This window comes from Micropterus salmoides, unplaced genomic scaffold (assembly GCF_014851395.1).
Source record: "Micropterus salmoides isolate LMB-PRFRI ecotype aquatic unplaced genomic scaffold, ASM1485139v1 Ms_hic_scaffold_22, whole genome shotgun sequence".
NCBI classification, from domain to species: domain Eukaryota; kingdom Metazoa; phylum Chordata; class Actinopteri; order Centrarchiformes; family Centrarchidae; genus Micropterus; species Micropterus salmoides.
Genome location: NW_024041373.1, coordinates 4,733,460 through 4,751,336, shown reverse-complemented (window position 1 = coordinate 4,751,336; position 17,877 = coordinate 4,733,460). Strand labels below are relative to the sequence as shown.

At 40.4% G+C, this 17,877-nt stretch overlaps 1 protein-coding gene across 1 annotated transcript in view; it reads right to left on the bottom strand.

Moving 5' to 3' along the window:
• Window positions 1-4,104: 4,104 nt before the first annotated feature.
• Window positions 4,105-17,877, bottom strand: part of ttc27 (tetratricopeptide repeat domain 27) — a 98,246-nt gene continuing 84,473 nt past the window's right edge. The window contains 8 exon segments of the mRNA XM_038737733.1: window positions 4,105-4,481; window positions 6,209-6,309; window positions 9,672-9,783; window positions 10,041-10,174; window positions 10,177-10,237; window positions 15,905-16,070; window positions 17,315-17,367; window positions 17,688-17,786. Of these exon segments, the coding sequence (XP_038593661.1) occupies window positions 4,350-4,481; window positions 6,209-6,309; window positions 9,672-9,783; window positions 10,041-10,174; window positions 10,177-10,237; window positions 15,905-16,070; window positions 17,315-17,367; window positions 17,688-17,786 (858 nt within the window). The 3' untranslated portion in view covers window positions 4,105-4,349.

Here is a 17,877-nt window from a genome sequence, read left to right as displayed (position 1 = left end):
TGTTATGCAGACATCTGTAGCAATGAAGAGAATAAAAACACCAACCAGTGGCTTAAAGTAATGTCTATTCATCATGCAGTACCTGTACATTGCAGATTGTTGTAGCATTCCAATCCCTCACATGATAATAGCCATATCATCCGTGAACAGGGGCTTTCATAAATAGCATTCATGTATTCCTATCTTAAACACGTCCTTTCTATCCTTATCAGTCTGCTACAATAGGCTTTCCCTTCAAAGCAGAGGCAGACACTCTATGTGCTGTGATAAAATGGCCCAGGCAAAATAAAACATGGTCTCTATTATAGTAAAATTGAGATTAAAATCCTGAGCAATGTCAAGGTCATTTTATTGCTGGGTGAGGAAACAAATTGGTATTAGAACAGGATGAGCTGGCCTCTGACTATTGAGTGAGTGAGCGTGTATAACTCATGTTGTCGGGACATATATCCAAAGATACACTTACTTAGCGAAACCAGGCCAGGACGGGCGTGGTGGTGGTATAACAGCAATACACAAGCAAACCATTAAAACTAGTGCAATTGCATCTGCATTTTTCTCTGATTTATCAGAATTTCTAACTCAGCTCTGTACCATTTCACCATCTGTTCTGCTACTTGGCGATTTAAACATCCGTGTTGACTCCACTGACTATAAAACCACAACAGAACTCCTGGACATTCTACAATTTTTCAATATTACCTAACACATAGATTTCCCCATCCACACAAGTACACACTCTGCACCAGCACAGACCTCACCATATTCGACCACCTGGCTATCACCCTGGACCTAGACAACCTCACTCCCCTTGTCAAACAAAAGCGCACCACTATATTTCGCAAACTCAAGTCCATCAACCCCATCAACCCTTCCTCTCTCTCCTCCATCCTGGCCGACACCATGCCTGACTCTGCCTTCACTCTGAACGTTTCCCCCACTGACACACCTACAACACCTCAACCAACAATCCTTCTGTCTCGACAAGATTGCCCCAATAAAAACCAAACCGTCTCTTGGTATACAGATCAACTTCACCACATCAAAGCCAAGGGCCGCCAACTGGAACGTCTTTCAGAAAGAACTGGCCTCGCTGTACACTTGGATGCCTACAAACTCCACCAACACTGCAAAGATACAACACTACTCATCGATCATCCATTGGGCTGAAACAACCCCAAAACGCTCCACCATTTACAAATATCTCAAACCCATGAACACTATCTCTACCTCCTTCACTACGAGCAAATTCAACGAATTTCTACACTTTTTCCAAACTAAAATTGACACAATACACAATTAGCTGGCTTGTTCCTCTTCTACCACCCTCTCCGACCCTCAACCCAACCCCCGACTAGTTCCAAGCTCTTCACTCACATCCTGAAACTGGAATCTCTGGCTGCCTCCGAAAAGTAAAAAAAAATCTCCTTTCCTAACCACCTTTCCTTGACCTCGATGGAAAACGTCATGAGGTCAAGGAAAGATGTGAAGGAGAATTCATAAGGAGTTAGGAAAAGAAGAAGGCGGGTCTAAGAGAAACGACTGCTCTTTTCTAGGCGACGTAATTATGCGACAGCAGATGTTACTGACGTGGCTGCCGTGATGAAACTACAATGTTCTGAAGATGGACTACAAAAACCGTATCTTTGACACTGCGTCTGTGTTGTTGTAATGCAGGCCGTCTAAAGGTGGACAACACGGTGGAAAATATTACTTCATAACCAAAATCGCAAAAAGGCAGATAAGGTAGCCTACCAGTCACTAAATAATGGACAGGGTTGTCACATTGAGAATGCTTGCTCACACTCACCCTCCTGCCCACATTCATCAACATGAATCCCAATTATTGTCTGTAAACACAGTGTTTCCCAGAATTGCAGCAAGAGGAGATGCTGAGTGAATAGAGGCTGTGCCCTGCATGGAGCTTTGTAATCAAATACGATTTTACCCATTTTAAATAGTAGCCTAACAAAAAAGAGCGTTGATAATGTGTCAGGTGTGGGAAACGCCTGCTGTAGAGGTCATCCAGCTTGATCATTGCCTTTATTAAGGCGAGGGTGATCAGCATCTGTGACTTAAGTAAAATTAATTAATGATTTTGCTGAAGACTGCTGTACATAACGTGAGTCTACACGCTGCAACATTATCCTCACTTTGATCACGGTCCAAGACTAGTAACTAGTAACTAGTAACTAGGAAATTCTGTGATATGTGTTTAAGATATGCATATTAGCAAGTTATGGCATAAAAGAGAAAAGACTTAGGCTAATAGCCAATGGTAACTTACATGGTGATCAACATCCTTTATCCGTCATGGTCGGTGATTTCTTTTTTAAAATTGATTGTAGAAAACTCTTTATAGCTTATTTCAACAATCCGAAACATAAAACGGTGTTGAAACAACAAAGCCAAAAGAAAACAAACCAAAAGAAAGAAGGTAATAGTGAGTCTTATTCAGTTATCATGTGCTTCTCTATTGGAAGGATTTTGCTAGATGTGGTTGATGGATTTTATCATTTGAGTTTGAGAACGTGCGTCGCTTTAAATGTTGCCGCCGCAAGGGATTGTGGGACGGCATTGAGGCAACTTTCCTTAGCTTTTAGAGAATTCGAACAGCTCTTATCATGGCTGCCACTGAAATACTTCCGGGTCATTTTACTCAGTTAGGAAACTTCCTAAGCAAAAAAGACTTTTCGAACGCAACCTCTGATTGAAGTCCTCAACCTGTGTCCTTGACCCTATCCCCACCTCTCTAGTAAAGGCCATCTGCAAATCCTCCACCACCCTAGTCTCCCATGGTGTCCCTCAGGGCTTAGTGCTTGGTCCCCTCCTCTACATCCTTCAACTTTGACAGATCCTTTGCAGTCATGGACTCCATTTTCACTGCTATGTCGATGACACTCAACTTTACCTCTCCTCACCCAAATCACCCGCACACTCACCCTCATCTTTCTCACTGACTTAAAGTCTTGGATGCAACAGAAATTCTCCCATTCACCTGCTCCACCCAGACCTTTTCACTCAGTTGTGGGATCGTGGCTACTGTCGTGCTGGCGGTTATATTTAAATGTATTAATTCTAATTCAGCTGATTCAGCCAATTAAGAAAAAGAGGTAAATGTTGTTCGTATCTGTTCTTTATAATTTTACCAAATTGTAATGACAATTCTGCAGACATGGTGTGATTACAGCATTACTGTGATTGTTACAGCAAAAAGCTCTGATAGGAAATCAAAAGTGTTAACTCTGGTCAACTTTCACCTTCAACAAATTCCAAGACTGGGGGCACCCTGATGGGCTGGGGGTTGTAGTATGTTCCATCTCTCGCTCCCCTAGTTTCCAGTTGTATCGCTTTGATGACCTATAAATACAGATGTATGTTTGCCCACTGGTTGAGTTTTGGGTAATGGGTAAGTAAAGCATGTGACGTGAGAGAATACTACGGTTTCTGTTTAACAACGCTGCTTTTCTTTTGACCATGTCCACTATCATTTCATCATTTAATCTTTATCAAGTAGCTTTTTGCACCTTTTGCATTAAAGAGTAACTTAGTCAAAGGATAGGTTCACGTTTCAACAATTCTCACATGCCCACACGTACAGTGCATAAGAAGTGGGTTTTTTGGCCGTGATAGCACCTCCAGTCCATACTGGGCAAAAAGGGATGATCATTTTGTATACAAATACATTCTAAAGTTCACCTGAAGCTAATATATGAGGCTTCACTGGCCTGTCTGGTTCAAAGTTTCAAGACTGTTGCATTTCTGTCACAAACACACATGTAACCACAACCAATAGTGATGTCCCAGGACACTGAGCCACCCTGGAGTACAGTGCTACATCATGGCAGCAGGGTTAGAAATTAAACCTGCAGAGACCTCCCAAATGCATACTCGTATAGAAAGAGAACTTTAATACGGCTTTCGTCCTAGGGTGTATAGAATGTCTACCCAAAAATAATGGCTATGGTGTTAACTCAGAGGATTTAGAAAGTCAGATGTTTGAGTTCCGAGACGATGCAGAAGTCCAGTTTAGCCTCAGATTAAAGAAAGGCAGCTACTTTCTATACAGTCACCAGCTGCAACACTGACACAATTAATGATGAGTTAATGATCCAAATAAGACATTTTATTATGCAACAGAAAAAGTAAAACGCAAGTATTCAGAATTGTAATTTTTTTTCTATTTGATGCCTTACAGTCATTGTTTACATTCCAATGTGGATTATAGATGTATACAAACGTTCATCACATGTAAAACTCTTGATTTAAAGGCGTTCAACAATACACAAGACTGATAACTGCAGCTGTAGAGTCTCTGTCTTGTGAGGGACCACAGCTTCTGGTTTTTCCTACGGCCCCTGTGATTGGTCACGGAGCTTCCCACTCAGCTCCTGCAGTTGTGCGATGAGTTGCTCCAGAGCAGCGACACCATCCTGCAGCTCGGCGTGGACCTGACCCGTGGCCACATCTGTGTGCATTTGCTGGAATGGGGTAATGCAAAAAACAAAAGATAAAATAATGATGTAATGCAGTAATGATGAAGTATGATTTATTTGATGGTAATACAGCTCTGTAAGGAATTTTGAGTTTTGTTTGAGTTAGTTTATGCTGAAATGACTACATTTAATATTACTATAGTCAAAAGTAATGTGTGTGGAATTTTAACACTGAAATATCATATTCTTTTTGAGAAACAGGTAACCCTAATTCTCATCACTTTAATAAAACCTTATGTACTTCTTTATGGTACAGAAGAGAATATCAACTATTTACTAAGTAATTTACTGAGTTCTAACTTAATAGTAAGTACATTTATAATTTGTGTTTAATATGAATCATATGTTCAATACGCTGACTGTTAGTTAGTGGTAAACAATAAAAAAAATCAATAATCCAATATGAAATCCACTGTAAAAGTATGTTAGAAATTCTGTTAGATATACCTGACTGGCAGTGTGCTTCAGCCATAAGCAGAGTGGATTTCTGAGGTTCTTTGGAGTTGACTTCAAGAAAAATACAGTTTAAACTATTTGTCTGATCTAAATTGTTTTCTCTCCTGTCTTCAAGACTTAAAAAAAAGGTGTTTTGTCAAGTATTTTGTATATCTGTGAATCAAAAATATTTTGCCAGGATCATTGTTCTTAGTTTATATTTTATCTGTGAAAACAGGTGAAAAAAAGGTTTTTGTCAGGATCTTTTTCCGAGTGTTGTAATACTTACTCGGCCACAAGAGGCTGACATGCACCACTACCACATGAACTAGGATTCGCATCGTGCCCTAACTGCCTAAGCGCCCGACCATCTGCGCTCTCTTCCCCCCCCAATATCCAATTATTATGCACTTTTGTTACGAAATGTAAACAAACCACGTACTGAAATAAATAGGTACAGGGAGCACTTCGCAGTGTCACTGCAGCCAGTTAGGATGTTCCAAGAGACAACAATTTGATCGAATGGATTGCGTCACATTCAGTTAGGGAAAGGTGTAAAAGCATTCATGTTGTCTTCCAGGTTGCGATTAAATCACATTTCTAGGAAACAACTAATGTCACATAACTTGCTAACACAGAATATACAGTATGTACCTTGTGTTTACAGAGCATGGAGAAATTAAACTCACCCGGAAGAATGAATGCTTGGTCTATTTTGAACAAAGAGGAGATGCACTTCAGCCTCTTGTGGCTGAAATGAGTATTTCAACAACAAAACTAAATTATCCGGGCAAAACTTTTTTCCCGACCCGGTTTTCAGTCTTAAACACAGGAAAATATTTAGATCCCACTTCTATACAATTCTCTTATCATTGTAAAATGGTTTTGTGTCACTCGCCTGGTTTACAGCTTTCACAATATTATTTTCTGTTCCATCCAAGAGACAGAAAAGCACTACTGGGTCCATCCTGACCATGAATCATCTTGCATTGTATCTTCTATTACCACCAGTGTATATTTTCTATTTTGTGTAGACTTGTGGAGGAAGGTCACATTTGTCTATAACATTTTTTTTGTGAAGCATGTGGTCAACATTTCCTTAAAGCCACTGAAGCAGCCCTGTTCAGACTCAAGATGCAAGAAAAGAGCAATCAAACGCAGTGACATCTTGACGCTATGAACCCTACCATCAGCTATGAGTCATGGAAAGCAGTGATGTCATGGAGAAGGAGAGTGGCCTTCGGGCCGAGCGGTGGACTGCTGTTCGTGGAGTGTACCTTAGCTTTGGTGGCCAGACTCCTGAGGCTGAGGCGGGTGGAGGAGAGCATCTGTAGAGCTTCGGTTGGATTACTCTTTATCTTACTGCAGCTGATGGTCACTGAGAAACAGAGACAGAGGTTTCAGAGAATGTCCAGCCTGCTGGGTTAGTTGCTTTTGTGTTTGTTTGTTGTGTTTTGTCCTGATTTATGCTTGAGACAGACTTCACAGATTTCCATGAGAAGTGTTTAATCTGACTACAAACAAACTGAGATTAAAACCACTTTTACAACAGCGGCAGCAGCAGCAGCATTACTTCAAACAGGTGCCTTCACAAACTTTCCTACACACATGATGATGGCTGTGTATGACAGCAACTGGACTAAGGACAGAATATTCATAGGTCACATCGCTGCAGCGTTACCCTCCTCCATCTGATTGACAGCTCTACTAACTCTTCCTCTCTGCCACATGGAAGCACTTTAGACTTTGAGTCTGCAGAAGGAAACTGTGTTTCACAGCACTGTCCATCACCAATACATTAATAAACATTTTCCTCCTCACATATCACATATTACCCAACAAATGTACACCACAAAGAAAACATGCAACAGCAACAACAGACAGGCTCCTGGTGTCCTCATCCAGACACCTTGTACAGGGCTTCTGTGGCTGCGGGAACCAGGCTTTTGCCAAAACAAGACCTTTTGCACCTCAGGAACCTGTACCTGCACCCAGAGGATAGTCTACTACCCTGAGGAAATGTGTAGTGCCAAGTTCCATTGATCAACTTCCATGCCTACAATGACTTTCCATCATGTTCAAATCTGAAAACAGCATTTAGGCCACAGAAAAAACAGCACCTAAACAAGATAATAATCATATAGCATATCCATACCTAAGATTACAGGGTTAAAGGTCTGGTGCAATTCTACATTTTTTCTTGTTATTAACAAATCCTATGAACTGACTAAAACCAATAAATGTATCCTATTAAACAGTATTGTGTGTATCAAAGCCTGATACATGTTTTTCCTCTGTGCCATAGAGCTCCAGCATTGTCCAAAACCAATTAAAAACACATCAGTCACTTCCCTCATCACCATGAACACACACTGTAGTTTATTTGGACTCAATCCCACATACACTGTCCTGCTGCCAGAAACACTCGAGCACCAAATGTGGATTAATCCAAATGCTTTAAACGAGTATTCCACTGATTTGGCAATGTACTCCTGTAACACTGGCAGACTCACGATATCGAAGCTACGGAGCCAGAGATAGACTTATTTCATGCATTCCCTTCCTTGTTAAAACCTGGTGCCTACATTACCCACAAAGAAACTCAATTACAAGTGTGTTATGCTAATAGCAGGTAATTTAGCCTGAAGCTGCTAGCCTTAGGCAGAGTTTTCGGGGGGGGGGCTACAGAGTTCTGCTGAGCTCACTTCATTCTCCACAAACAAGTAGTCTTAACCAAAGCTAAGCTGACTTTTCCCGTGATTGTAATACCCATTTTGGTGAACAAAAATCGTTGAAATTTGCTCATTATCCCACATGAATAAACAGAGCAACAGCTAAGCTAAGTATGTCTTGCATTGTGGGTGTAATGAACACATCTGGGGACTGTGAACAACTAAACTGAAATCAGAGACAAATCTCTCCCATTTTCCTCTCACTCACCTCCTCTGCCCCTCTGAGAAACTTGGACTGATTGTTTGGTTAGTGGAAGGTCATGTAGCCAAGAGTGGAAAGTTAAGTGGTCTGTTTGCCTTCATTGCACAGAGAGGGGGCAGGTTTGGTATTAGCAAATATTAAAGATATTTAGAAATATTAATAAAAGGTATTAATATTACAAAAAGGACTAAGATTAATAAATACAGGGAACACAGAAGGAAATTGTCTATTGACAAACACTTTGCCATCGTAAAACATGTGGAGAACGGAAGATACGTATGAAGGTCAGCCGAGACAAATCACTGTGACACAGGCTGCTGCATCCCGGACAATTGCAAGCACTGAGAGAATCAAGGTAAGCTCGTTAATGTAGTTTATCACAGAGTGACAGAGTAACGTCCTGTTTGCATGACACTGAACTGTGTGTGATTTAAGAACATCGCTTAGGAATAAAAAGTCTAGTGTGTAAACAAGTGTCAGTTATTAGTATTCAATTATAAGTCTAAAGTTAAAAGAAAATCACATCTACTTTTGCAGTTTTAACTTATTCCCACAATTTCACCGCAAAAATACCATCAAACTTTGATCGCAAATTTTCAGGAAAGCTGCCGCAAAATCTGGCATTTTAGGCCGCAACAATCACAAAAAGGCCCACGAAATCCTGGAGGGACTGCATAATCCACCAATAACCACAGGGGATGATGATTCAGTCTTGGAGAAGACAGCCGGATTTCACACTGCTCATGTGTACCAGAACAGCTGATGGTGTGTGTAGTCGCTTTACAGGCTGTTCACAGCAGGTCTGAGGACTGAAACCAGCGACCTTGTGAAGTCACTACGTTTCCTGTCCTGGATTCTTTTCTATCTCTGCACTACACATTTGCCCCCTTTTTGACCAAGTAGTCACAGGAACTAATGAATTACGCTCAGATAGGAACTAAATCTTAGTTGGGCATTCCTGTTTTCCTTTCCACTTCATGGCAAGAACTGTCAAGACAAATAAACAAAATTTAGTCCTTTGTTACTTCAGCGGAAACACAGGCGAGGTTCTTGAGTTCGTACAACCCTGTCCAAGCTGCAGCGCACCATTATGTCAGCAACAGAGCCTGACCAATATGGGATATTTTAGACGGATACCAATTTTGATATTTGATTTTAAAAATCTGACATTCCGACATATCGGCAGATAATCTTTTTTTTCTTCTTTTCAGAAATGCATATCAAAGATTATCCCTAATATATATTCTGTGCAGTTATGAGACCTCACCAAGACAACATGACATAATGCAGTTTAAAAAGAACTCCAACTGATTAGGTTAGCTGATTGCTGTGTTTTGTGGTGGATTTGTGGCTTGTGTTGCCAACAGGGGAGTTGTAGAGTGCCTTCTGGTGGACAAACTATGCAATGACAACACTCATGACTGAAGGATCCGTCTTCTGCCTGTCATTTTCTCTTTTTATTGTCAATTATCTGCTGTTATAAACACTGATACCGATTTATCTGCAATTAGCGCATATCGGCCAATAATATTAGCACGCTGATTTATCGGTCTGGCTCTAGTCAGCAATACGCGGTAGTAAGCAGGACTTCCTGTTAATATGACTTTTTGGAACCATTAACTTCTCCCCCTGTATTACAGATAAGTTACTACTGTTCAGTCAAAACCAAGGGGTATTCGTAAAAGGTCTAATGATGACAAAAGGGAGACTCAGTTGCAGATTGTTGTTCCAGGTTCCCTGGAATACAACAACACCAAGGTTTGTGTGTGGATGGTGGATGTATTTGCTGCTAAATGGTGTTCTCACCTTCACCCATATCAGTGGCTCTTTTGATCACCTCCTTGAACAGACCAGGTTCTTTCTCCCAGCCACCAGCCTGAACCTCGCAGCGATGGGCCTTTGACAAGAACTGTAGTGCCTGAAAAACCACAAAATAACGCCGTCAATAGATTAGTTGTCAACTATTATGTTAATTGCCAACTATTTTGATAATCGATTCATGGGTGTGAGTAATTTTTTAAAGGAAATAAGTCAAAAGTCCTCTATGAATAGCTGAATATCTTTGGGTTGTGGACAAAACAAGACATTTTATAAATAATGGAAAATAATTGACTGAGAAAATGGGTAAAGATGGGTAAATGTTAATGTTGCAGGAATGCTGGCTGTGAAACCAACCTTTTCGTTGTCCTCTGGGTTGGAGCTGTGGCCGTCACCATACAGCAAAGCGTATTGCCGCCAGATCTCAGAGTCAGTACTGTGCCGGGAACTGACCCGTCCCAGGAGCTCCTTCAGTTTGGACTTGAGAGTTACTGCTGCTCACCCTGGCGGTCTGTCAGGTTTTCAACAACTGCTTTTACCAGGATCTGAAGAATCTGCCATAAGCAAAAAAAAACAGTTAAATACGTCAATGTCAGATTTGACTTCAAATATAAATCACAATTTAAGTCTCAACATTATGAAATAATTATATATATTAGATGTGATTTTGAATTCTTAGCTACATGTAATGCTTTAATTTCTGTTAATTAAACTGTAGCATTGCTCAGCACGGCCAAAGAAACCAATCTGCTATGGTTCTACAAATGATACACTTATGTTGTATGTAAAGAAAAAGTCAACATACTCTGAGTTGAAACTACTGGGAAGTAAAATTTCTGGTTACACCTCAATCATAGTTGTCAAATCAGATGTTTTAGATCAGCAATTAAAGATAAAACACCTGCTTTTATTTCCACAACTTTACTTTTGCCCATAATGCAATGCAGTGTTTATTTCATCTATGGCAGCCAGGGTTCGAGTCTGACCTGCCATTTGCTGCATGCATGCATTTACAGGTGTGTAGTAAAGATCAAAATGATGGCTGCAAAATACATAGATACTGTTAAAACTAACAAAGGCTAAAAGCTGACGCTGCAAGAACAGTTAGCCATTTTGAATAAATCTGGAACAGTTTACCTGTTTTTCCAAACTCACTTCATGTCATGTGTTCCATTGCACCATACACACTGTGTGATCTCTTCATTTTATTTCCAAAAAACAAGCCCCCCATATACATTTGAATTTGGCTATTTTATGTTATGGTTTGTATCTGTATGTTATCAAATACACAAATTATTACCATAAATGTATATTTAATAATTGAACGTACAAATGTATATACACTTCTTCTTTTCCCCTTTCTTATTTATTTTTATGTTTATGTGAACAAACAATCGCTTGTTTGATCCCTGGACTGGCAGGATAAATCTGGTTGGGCAAAGTGAAAGAGCAGCGCTTGCCCCTAGAAAGCAATTTCAGCAATTTAGTATTGTACTCCCATAAAGTAGGAGGACTCACAAGAATTAGATTTTTTAGAAAGGGCAAAATGTAAGCAGCAGTCTGAGATATTCTGACCTTTAGTCCCTCGAAAACTCTGGATCTTATATTTCCACAACGCTACTTGACAGCATCTTTTATTAGACTCCTCCCTGCCTGGTAAATGGCTAGGTCTTTAAAACTCCACATCAGATTTATGACACAGACTTTCTGTTAAAAATATATACTCTCCAGGCCCAAGTTGTAACGCTGATGACGTCATCAGTTCACTCAACCTAGAGGAAATTAGAGACCTGTTTTAAGACAAGTAAACTGGTATGCATGACAATAGCCATTCAATATATTTAAATTCAGGAATGATCTCTTTCCATAGTAGTTTTCATTGCTACTGGCTGAGTCTGCCATCCCTGTGTTTGATTCAGACTGGGAGACCTTTCTTCACCGCAGTGACAATTAAGGTAAATCAACTGGAAGGCTTTGATGTAATGTCTTTGGAATGATATGTCAGACATCATGCAAGACACCACGGGAGTTTTGACGGCCACATCCTCTACATCTGTTCACACCTCAACACACAGTCTGCTGGAAACTGGCTCCTCAGTGACATACCTGGCCTTTTCTATGTTAAGCAGAAAAGGCTAAAGGTACTGCTGCAAAAACCTACATACATACACTGTGGGTAATATCTGCCAGACTGTCTCTGAAGTCTGTGCATTTGCTGTATTTTCTGTGATGAGATTAAGATTAAATCCCTAAAAAGAACTGCGTTTGATGTTTCCTCCTATGTTGTCCATCTCTGTGTGGAAAAGTGACATAAGGATAAAAACTGAATGGCTGACGTTTTCCTGCTAGTGAGAAATTAAGTTGAAAAGTAACTTAAAGAGAAGAAACAAAAATAAAATCTGTGAAGCTCATTTTGAAGTTTACTTTTAGATTATAACAATCTCTGTATAGTGCCTGAGTGTGAATGCATGTGTGTGTAACTGTAAGGTTCCTGAGTATCCCATTGAACCCCAAGAGGCACAAAGCTGAGCCATGTGACCCTCAGCTCCTTTGAAATCTATCAGCCAGTCAAAGCATATCTGTCAGCAGCCCTCTATACATTCCATACAAGAGGAATTCATGGTGGTCTCTGCCACCATCTCTCCTTCACTACCGCTCCACCTCTCATACTGTGCCTGGGCTAAAACCAAACACAGACAAGAAAAATATGAAACCGAAAAAGGCAGAAATGTTGCTTCTAAAAATGGAACTGTGATCTGATGATGTAGTTTCAGGAGCAGAGTGTCAACACTATTTATGCAAAATACCATTTACAGGTGTGAGATGGATGTGAGTAAAAAATAGAACTGTAAAAATAGTCATCTGAAGTAATGAGACTTTTATGTGACATTTTGAGGTGAAGTTGACAGGTTTGTTTCACTGAGGAAGGCAGGGTAGAAAAAGAGTGATGTAAAGCTTCAACACTTTGATGTAAAAATACACTTTGCTTTTTGTCCATCTGTCCTTTGGTACACAGTACTGGGAAGGGTGGTAAAAATGTGTCACAGTATTCCCAGGTGCAGACAGACTTATAGGGCCATTGTAGATATAAAAAAATGTACGGAGCCGGGGGGGTGGGGGTAATATTCACTTTACCATTAGTACTGACTCTGACCTCACAAATGTATGACTTTATAATCTCAAAATTTTAGATTTTTTTCTCGGAATTTTACCCCCCTGCATAATTTGTTATTAATCTACGGGGCCTAATATTCTGTCGTAGTCATTTGAAAGTTTAATATTGGCTAAAATATCTTTAAATGTCATAGTGTGGGCATGTGTGTCTGGAGAATTGCATCTGGCAACACATTGAAAGTAAAAAACTCAATCTGGATGGAAAAATGTTTTAATGGTTTGCACAGGAATGGGTAAATGCAAGGACCCTGTACTCCTGATGTGTATACCCAATTAGCGGGATGACAAAGGATGGAGACATTGGTTGGTCATATGGTCCATTCAAGTGATTGATTATTCAATTGAATTTCAACAACTTTTAGCCAACTTGCCACGTAGTTTGCTGGGAGTATTCATGATGCTAAAAAAAGCCGGTAAGTGGATCTTTATGTTGAGATGTTTGTGTCACAGATGAGTATGTGGGGAGGGAGGAAAATGCAAGCAGAGCAAAGCCAAATAACATTTTCTAAGCTATCTACTTGGAGCATGGATGCTGCTGCTGAACTTTTCAACTTGTGTGCTTTTACATATTGACTGATCTCAACACGACCAGCATAAAGGATCACGCTGGATGAAAAGTTGCCTTAAACAACAACAATAACCAAACAGGATTACACTAAAGTAAAAAAGTCATGTAAAATCGTTTGTAATCACCCTAAAGAATGTGAATTTGAAGTAGTTTCAGTATTTGTCCCAAGAACACAGGATACCTTTCAGAGCCAGAGTTGTGATTTCAATCAGTCCTGCTGTGCTGAAAGATATAATCTTTAAAGTTAATTGCTCAAACTACGAGACTAAAATTATTACAGGGCTGAAGAAGATAATTAATACTCCTGAAAATGCTACCGCTGGCTGTTTTGGTTTGTTTATTGAAAGCCAATGCTTAATCTTCCCCTTAGAATGCATTGGTGGGTGTGCAATTACCGAGACGTGCTTCAGAGAGGTTTTCCTTTCAGTTGTTGAAAATGACTCTGCATGCGACCACCATGAAAAAGATTTATGAGCAGATTTTGACAAGATTTTACCAGTTGGGTGCATCCTCTGACTGGAAAGGAAATCACCCATTTTGCCTCATACAAAGCTCAATGTGCTCCTCTCAGATACACTGAATCATCTTGCCCTGCTCAAAGACTGCCCTTACCAAGGTGACTACTGATTACGATTATTATCATTAACACTACTATAAATATCTGTACCATTTTTCATTTAGTCTATAGCAACATCACCTTTACTGTCTATACCTCTGTGTGTATATTGTGTAGACTGCCTCCCTCCCCTCTCTCTCTCCTTCCATCCCTCTCTTTTTCTCTCTGTTCTTCTCCTTATCTCTCTCTCTCCCTCTCTCTCTCTCTCCCCCCTTCACCCCAACCGGTGGAGGCAGATGGCCGCCCACCCTGAGCCATGGTTCTGCTCGAGGTTTCTGCCTCTTAAAAGGAAGTTTTTCCTTGCCTCTGTCACCTAGTGCTGCTCTTGGTGGGAACTGTTGGGCTTCTGTAAATAATATCACAGAGTACGGTCTAGACCTGCTCTTTTATAAAAGCGCTGTGAGATAAATGTTGTTGTGATTTGGCGCTATATAAATAAAACTGAAGTGAAATTGAATTACCAGCTTTAGGTCTCCGACATCCCCCCTTTCCCGTGGTGTCCCACAAGGCTCGGTTCTTGGACCATTAATGTTCATTTCTTACTTGGACATCTAATTCTTTGACATATAATTCACCTTTGACTGTTATGCTGACGACACACAACTCTACCTACACACTAAGCCTTCGGACACTCTACCAACATCCAACCTGACGGTATTAATGCTTGGATGACCTGCACCTACCTTAAACTTAATCAGGATAGATCTGAGGCTATCCTCATTGCCTCTCCAGCGACAATTTGCAAAGTCTCCAATCTTAATCTGTCCATCCCTGGTTTTGTTACATCCTCTGTTGCTGAGGCAAAGAAATCTGGGTGTAACTTTTGACTCCACCCTTTGTTTTGACAAACATATTAAAAACATCACCATGACTGCCTTTTTTTACCTAAAGACTGCCGACTGTACAACAACTTGCCCCTTGGGGATAATAAAAAGATCCTAGAGCTTGAAAGAACATCTACAAACTACGACCGTTTCTTTCCTACTTTGATGCAGAGACTACTCTGCCTTAAACAGACTATTGAACAGAATTCAGCTACAGGAGTTCTCTGCCGCACGCGGTCCTGGGAGCACATCACCGCACCCCTTCAGTTACTGCACTGGCTCCCAGTTAAACACCGTACTTATTTTAAAGTACTACTTCTTGTTTACAAATCGTTCCATTAAGAATGGAGTTAAATTAAAAGTCGTCTAATAATTAAATTGAGCTGTGCTAGTCTTTGCCTGAATATTTACAATTTTATAATATGGAGGGAGGTAAGTCTTTAGTAAATTTGTGAACCAAAAATTGGAAGTTAAGTTTTGTGTTTTTAAATAAATGCTTGAACTTCAACAGCCAGGTTAAGGACAGATTTAGCATCTGGGCCTTAACCTGGCCGGGCCTTCTTGCTGTTGGACTAGTCAGTAATATTGCTGTGTCTTGTGTTGCCATACTTGCTTGATGTTTGGCTATGTTAGCAAAGTTGGCGACATCATAGGTTATCATAACAAATGCACGTGAATAGCTGTCCTTATTTACAACAGCGGAGTATAACTGCACTCTGACTGTAGGGGCACAAAATTGCAACAAATATCTTACACAATGCTGCTTTACATTTAACTCCCTGTTCCTTATTAAGTTTCTTGTCTCTTCACTGTTATACAGACCACCTGTGTGTGGCACTCCAGGGATTACGTCTGAGTCACAGCTATGATACATTAATGACCTTATACAACATACTGTCAAAGAGTGAGGCATAATGTCACTTGATGATGGAAAAGGACTGTCAAAGTGAGAGACTCAAAGGATCACTGACTGCTTGCACTACCTGTCTCCACCTCATGATGTAGTTAGATTAAGATGACTTTAATGCCATTCTTTTACCTGGATGTCCTTGTAGTTTTCCCTGAGGTCCATCAGACGATGGTAGGCCTTGATGGCTTCAGCAAAGTCCCCGATGTCAGTGCTAACAGTGATAAAGTTCTCCCAGATCTGCCAGTGTTCGTAGTTACACTTCAGAGCTTCTTGCAGGGTAAGAAAGGCTTTGTTTCTGCCAATAAGTGTGACAGAAAGAAACAGGAAGAAAAAGACAGAAAGAAAACGGTTAGCAGTGAATGAGCACACTAAAACATGTGGATAATCCACTAGCAGCACTTACAACAAAATTCATTTCAACACTTGGTAATGGTTGATTGGGAAGGTACATAAACCAGGTCTTAATAGAAGCCTTTCTACTTTGCTTTTCAATTTCAGGCCTGGAAGCACATGCATCTGATGTTAACAAAGGCTCAGAGACACTGGATACCTCCGTACTGTCACAGCCTTCTCCAGTACGAAAAAACACAGCACAAGAGGCCATGTGTTTATGAGCATAAACATGTCTTTCTGCATCTAGAGCCAAAAAAAACTCAGACTTGAATGAAATCACTTTGTCCCATACATACCTGCGATCTGGAACATTCATAAGTATTATCTGTTTTCTCTTGTGCTTTCTGTATTTACAGCATGGTTCTTTGTTGTTTATGTGTTGTCAAAATGTGGTTCTCAGTTTGCATGTGTTTTATTTATCTGCAATATTTTTGTTCTGTCTAAAAAACTTGTGTTGTCAAAGTATTGAATATGTTTTCTTCATCTGCTTGTGTTTTGTCTATTTGCAACTAAATTGCAGGGCTCACAGTTCTCTTGCCTTGTAAAGGTGCTGCACTGATGCAGCAAAAAAAGATACAAGTACACCCAGTAACAACATTATTAGGGCCACCTAAACTGCTGCTCATTATACAAATATCTTAATCAAACCTAGAAGTGGACAGGACCACATCAGGTTCCCCCATTCTATCAGCTAAGATTGGAAAGGGGTTCAAGTGGACACAGGCTCGCCAAGAGGTGAGTGAGTGTGGGGAAAACTGAAGGTGAGAAATCAGGTATTAAGTAAACACTAAATTAAAGGTGGAGGATGAAGTAGAATTAAAATAAGAAATCACAGCAAGTGTGTGAGACATCACGTTAACAATGACTTTAATCCTCTAGAGATGGTTTTCAGCACTTTTTTTGAATTTCTCTTCCAGGAACTAAAATGGGAGGTGACCACTGAGTGTAGATCCAATATATAACAAGGAAATGGGAGCAACAAAATGTCTGTAACCTAAACAGTGACAAACTGTCATAAACTCTGCTTTAGACATTGATACCAGCATCAGGTTTTCCCAACACAATGATCACTCTTGCTACCAGAGCAAATAAGTTAACATGTGCCGCTCTGTGAATGTTTCCATTACACGTCACACTCATACTCACTTCTTTTGGAGGCGAATGTAGGCCGCAGACAGGTTGCTCCACGCTTCTGCGTTCTGAAAGGAATTGGGGGGAACATAAAGAAACAGAACATAGAGAAGAATGGTTGGTATCAACGGTTATATGCACTGAGGCCGTCAGAGTGTTCAGGGGTTGACCATTTAAAACCTCATCAAACAATTGGGTTCTGCTGCATTCTGTTCTGGCCTATGTGTGTGTGTATGTGTTGTAGACAAGGACTGTGAGTGAAGGAACAGGACTGTTAAAGTGAGAGGCTGATAGGATCACTGACTGCTTGCACCACCTGTCTCCACCTCATGTGTTAGTGAAATTCTGTTCTGCGTGTGTGTGTGTGAGTGTGTGTGTAAGCACTTACATCTGGTTCTAGTCCCACACACCTCTGGAAAGCCCTGGCAGCTCCTTCATGGCCCTCCAGGGCAAAGTAGGCACACCCGAGGGAAAACCAAACCCCGAGCTGTCCCAATACACACACAAAACAATAAAAGTCAATCCAAGCAGTGAATTCATGCACAAATATTTCCAGAAAGATTCCAAAAACTGCAAGA